This window comes from Pagrus major, chromosome 23, assembly GCF_040436345.1.
Source record: "Pagrus major chromosome 23, Pma_NU_1.0".
Lineage (NCBI taxonomy): Eukaryota > Metazoa > Chordata > Actinopteri > Spariformes > Sparidae > Pagrus > Pagrus major.
The window spans coordinates 2,734,234-2,739,455 of NC_133237.1; the positions used below are offsets into that span (position 1 = coordinate 2,734,234).

General features: G+C 42.7%; 1 protein-coding gene across 2 annotated transcripts in view; it reads left to right on the plus strand.

Moving 5' to 3' along the window:
• The first annotated feature begins 1,457 nt into the window (after nt 1–1,457).
• nfe2l1a (nfe2 like bZIP transcription factor 1a) overlaps nt 1,458–5,222 on the plus strand; it is a 19,363-nt gene continuing 15,598 nt past the window's right edge. Inside the window, exons 1-3 of one of the 2 annotated variants that reach the window (XM_073493624.1) lie at nt 1,458–1,538; nt 3,606–4,083; nt 4,391–4,582. In XM_073493624.1, coding sequence (XP_073349725.1) covers nt 3,802–4,083; nt 4,391–4,582 — 474 coding nt within the window. In that variant the 5' untranslated portion in view covers nt 1,458–1,538; nt 3,606–3,801. The remainder of the gene's footprint in view (nt 1,539–3,605; nt 4,084–4,390; nt 4,583–5,222) is intronic. The other variant, XM_073493625.1, reaches the window with a different exon arrangement.

The window sequence follows — 5,222 nt, forward strand, 5'->3', positions numbered from 1 at the left end:
GTCTGATAAAAAGTAGTACATGGCCCTGAAGAGATGGAGAGGAAAAACAAGGAAACACAGCACAGCGCCAGGCTCATGGGGCTTTCCCTTTCTTTTTCCACTTCTCTTCCTGTGATTTGTTTAGCTGAACAGCCAATCAGAGTGATTACTGTCATCAAAAATCGGCCAAAAAAACACTGACCACACTATACCACAAGCTAGCTTTAGTACAGGGCCTTGGGTCAGGTATCAAATTAACTTTTCTCTCCTTGGTTCTGTACAACTTCTGTACAAAGTTATATTTAAAAAACAGTGCAGTTTATTTTTTTATGGTTAAAAACTATATCAGTTGTTCTCACTTCAGCATGCAAGAGCAGAGTGAACTCAGACAGCCTGTTCTCACTACCAACGTGTCAAACACAGCAGCCTGGTCAGTGGGCCACACTTCTAAGTTTGAAGCTGTAGTTTCCCTCCAGCGTCGCTTCTAGAAGAGTGAGCAGAGCATCACAGGTTGGAGCTGAAGGTCACTGACCAAACTGCATTGCTCCAGAACATTAAATAACACATGCATCTGTTGGATTTTTTTTAGATAGCGCGCATCTGAAGTGAGTGCACGAGTTGGACCATGCACCAAAGGGTGTGACCTCTTTTCAAATCAATTTGTGGTCTGGACTGACACTCTTTAACTTTTTTACACCAGACGAGCATGTTTGAAGCCATTTTATGATTTAGATTTATTTTTTTTGAGATCTCAAATTGATTTGAAATGACCCAAGTGAAGATTTCAGCTTACAAACGAGTGTAAGTAACATTTTTTCAAACCCGTCTGGGATCTCAGGGCTTGGATGACGTTGGACGAGCTGTATGGAGTCATTTTTTTTGGGGTGGGGGGTTGTTTTTTACGTTCCCAGCTGCTTCAGTTGTGTAGGAGAATGATGTAACGCTGTGAACCTCCAGAAATGTTTTGTGGACTACGAAACTTCACCTGACTTTCCCTCAGCATGGGGGAGATAATGACTGGATTTTACTTTTTGGGTGAACTGTTCCTTTAAGTCGTATTTTGAGCGCATGGATTTCACTTGTAATGGAGTATCTGTGGTACTGGTACTTTATGTCAGCAACACTTCCACCACGTCAAACATGTTGTAGTTCAATAAAGGAGTCACACACACACACACACACACACACAACACAACACACAACACATAACACACACACACACACACACACACACACACACACAACACAACACACAACACATAACACACACACACACACACACACACACACACACACACACACACACACACACACACACACACACACACACACACAACACAACACACAACACATAACACACACATATTCAGTGGGTGTTCCCAGGGAGGAGTTTTCATACGTCATCACGTGGCGTCTCTTTATAAAGGTCCCACCCTCAAACAGCGCTGTCAGAATAGAAAGTAAAGCCGGGACAGAGTGTGACAGTGAGACAGGGACTGAGACACTGAGACAGAGACGGAGACACTGTGACACACTGCTGAGCTGTCTGGTACAATCTGGTAAGACACGCTCCTCTCATATTCTCACATTATTCTTAAAAACACCCGTCAAATCAGAAGCGATCTCATAGTTTGAATCACTCTGACGTTCCTGTTATGTTCCTATTGTGTTCCTATAATGTTGTTCTCCCGCGAGTTGTCAGTGACTGTCAGCGGAGGTGTGTGTTGGAAGGATTTTCAGAACGTGGCGTGATACTGTCGGTCCTGACAGTGTGATCCGTGAGCTCAGTGTCAGAGTGATGAAAACATTGTGCAACCTGTTGCTCCGGCTGATCTCCAGATAGACGATCCCATGCAGAGAGGGAAACAACAGGAGGCAGGCAGGAACGACAGAGCGTCAGTCAGACCGGACACTCTTTTCTAACGGAAGTGCGAGGCATGGTGGAATGTAACTGATTACATAGTAATCATAGTACGGAGTACTTTCACTTGTGATACTTTAATACTTAAGACACATTGCAACACAGTACATAGACAGCTTAATATCAAAACTGCCATTTCTTCACCATCACATGAACATTTTTGTTAATATTTAAACCTTTTAAACTAAAGTGATCACACACTGCCCCTCTTAGAGTTGAACAAGCCATTTGGCTAAATTTCTTGTCATAGGTGCTTTGTTGCTAAAGGCATTAGAGCCTGAGCGATATTTAGCGAAGTTTACAGTTACAGTGCACAGATACTATCGTGGACGACAGAGGTTATTGTAAAACTGTAAATGCCTGCCTCTGTTACATACATGTCTTTGTCACAAGTGCTTGACAGCCACATTTTAGGGATAATACACCAGACAGTGTTACCATGAGCCAATACTAAGCCTAAAATGTCCTCTAGACTGCACAGTACAAGATTATACTTGACTACATCATGTATTCAATGATACACTGAACTATAGAAATGTAAGTATACTGTGTTATATATAGCCCTGGGTCTTGAGGTGGTGCTGAAAAGTTTTAGTCAGCTGTTCCACTGCAGCCTCTGTAAACAGGTTACCATTGCATAAAAGGTAAACACCGTGTCTTCTAGGAGTCAGGAGACAGGGAGAGGGGTTTTCCAGGCGAACACTGGCAGTTACATCATGTGGAGGCAGTGAGGCAGTGCGTGGCAGGCAGGTGGTTACCAAACCCTTTCTAGAAGTAGGTCGAAGTTTCTGGGAGTGGTAATTCAGGCCGGCTCTGCCCTGCCTGTGTGTCTGTGTTCCTTATCGCCTCATACAAACTGTCAAACCTCTCAACTGCTGCCCCTCAGCAGGTCAGGCCGCACTGACAATGGAAGATTGGTGTTGATAACTGCAGTGTCGTTATTGTTATCAATAGTGTAGTGCTGTCAAAAGTATTGTGCTGTAGAAGTAGGGGGGACTGGGGCCAAGTGTAACAAGGGGCAATTTAAAAATAACCCTTTCATGTTGTTTTTGTAGTTTTGACTACCATTCATTTGATATCTTTGTCAATACTTAAAGGAGCAATATGTAAGAATTAGAGTTTGAAACATTCAAAAATTAAATAAATTCATCAACAAAATGTGAAGCAATATCAGTTTTGACATCATGGCAAAGACATCCAAGTATTGTGTTGCAGAGATGTCTACTGACTTTAGCATTTTAACTAGCTCGTCCCCAGCCACTTTGTACGTCAAGAAGTGACAGCTCAATAGTAAACAACACCGACACTCGCCCTGTGCCCACAGTCAGCTGCACAGCTAGCAAGCTAACTAGCCAAAGGCAGCTACAGTAAGCAGCAGTTAGTGGTTACTCTGGGGATAATGCTGCCTACTTGTTTGGAGCATGAATTTAACCTTTAAAAGATACATATTTTTATATTTGCATAATTTTGCCTATATGATTAATTATATAGTTTTAATAAAACTAAAGTGAAACAAATTGTGTTTTATTTCCTAATTTTAATAGAGAAAATTTATTGGATTAATTGAGCAAACAGTTGTCAGATTATAATGAAAATAATAGCCCTATACTTAAATCACAAATTTTATTTTCCAATAAGGAAATATAATATTTGGCCTGTGTAGTCAGTCTTCTGCTCTGAAGTAACCTGCTCTCTTAATTCACAGGAAGAAACGTCTGTGAAGTTTCCACAATCAGCCCAGAAGAAAGAAGACTAACAGAGCAGCTGGGCACAGTGCCTTGTCTTGATCTTCTAGGGACTTTTCACTTTTCCCAAGGACACTTCAACAGAAGAGACACTCATTGGGGTGGTGACTGAGCTGAGCCTGGACCCTTTGCACGTCGTCTGACGTATCAAAGACCATGCTGTACCTAAAGAAATACTTCACAGAGGGCCTTATCCAGATGGCCATCCTGCTCAGCCTGTGTGGAGTGAGGGTTGATGTGGGACTGGAACCCTACCTGCCTCCCTCCTGGCACGACATGATCCTGGGTCCCACCTCGGCACTGACCCAGACGCAGTTCCACAACCTCCGCAACCGCCTGGAGGACGGTCACGGCCTGCATCCCAAGAACATGGACCTGGATGGGTTCTTCACCACACGGAGGCTGCTGGGCTGGGTCCACTCTCTGGACAGACTACAGGTAGGAAATCATGTCCATCTCCATATCTGTCTATATGGTCAGAGGGAATGGAGTTATAATTTATTAAGATTAGACACTACTCTTCTTGGGGCCTCCACTTATTAATCTATTACTGGATGTTCTTTAAGAACTCTAAAACTTTTGCTTAAAGTTGTTATAGGTTCCAAATTTCAAAATGTCTTACACCACATCTTTGACTCAAACAAATGTAATAAGCATTTGATAGGAATGCCACTAAGTACAAACTCCTGAAGATCATGAGGAACAATGTGTTAAATGTTGAAATGTCTCATACTTCTTTCCATAGGTTCCTCATGCAGAGCTGGAGGCATGGCTGGTCCAGCGTGAGCCCGATGCTCTCCCTGTGGGATTTCCAGACCAGACCTCCACATTGGTGAGAGGAACTGATGGGGTAGAGAGAGACCGAATTACCCCGTCTGTGGAATCCAGAGCTGTATTTGGTACCATGCAGGAAGACGAGGAGGAGGAGGACAAAGAGGTACGCATGTTTAATTCGCACTGCAATTAAGAACATGTAGGACTGGTGTTTCAGCTTGTTCTTGAGTAGCATCAGAAGAGGGGACCTTGATGAAGAACCTCCACCTTTTAGCCAAGATTGAAACTATCTGATACTTCCTGCTATATCTTCCGAATAGGAACCTTTCATTTTTATAGTGAAACTTTGGTGTATGTAGCATATTTTTGGGAAACAAAGCTAAAGTCTACCTGCCAAATGTCACACACCAGTGTTAGTATGAAAGGGTTGTCACAGATCCAGCAGCCAATGGCAACAATGCCAATATAGTTTTGGCTTTCATGAGAAAAAATATACTCGTATGCAGAAATAGTTGTGTTATTAAATTAGTAGGTCAGAGATCTCTTCAGAGTTCAGGTTCAAGGGTTGATATTGTTATGTTTCGTTCAGATCAGCAATCTCTGTTGACCTTTGTCCATACTATAACCCCGTGAGACCTACAGCAAAATCCCTCGGCTATGTACAGTCCTACAGGTGTTGTTTTTGAGTTAAAGAAAGTGTTTCTAGCCAGTGGGCCTCAAGGCTTGGGTACGCTTGAAACAAACTAGTTTGTACTTCATGTTGTCGGACCATGTCTGAAGGCAGAAGTGTTTATAACTGTTAT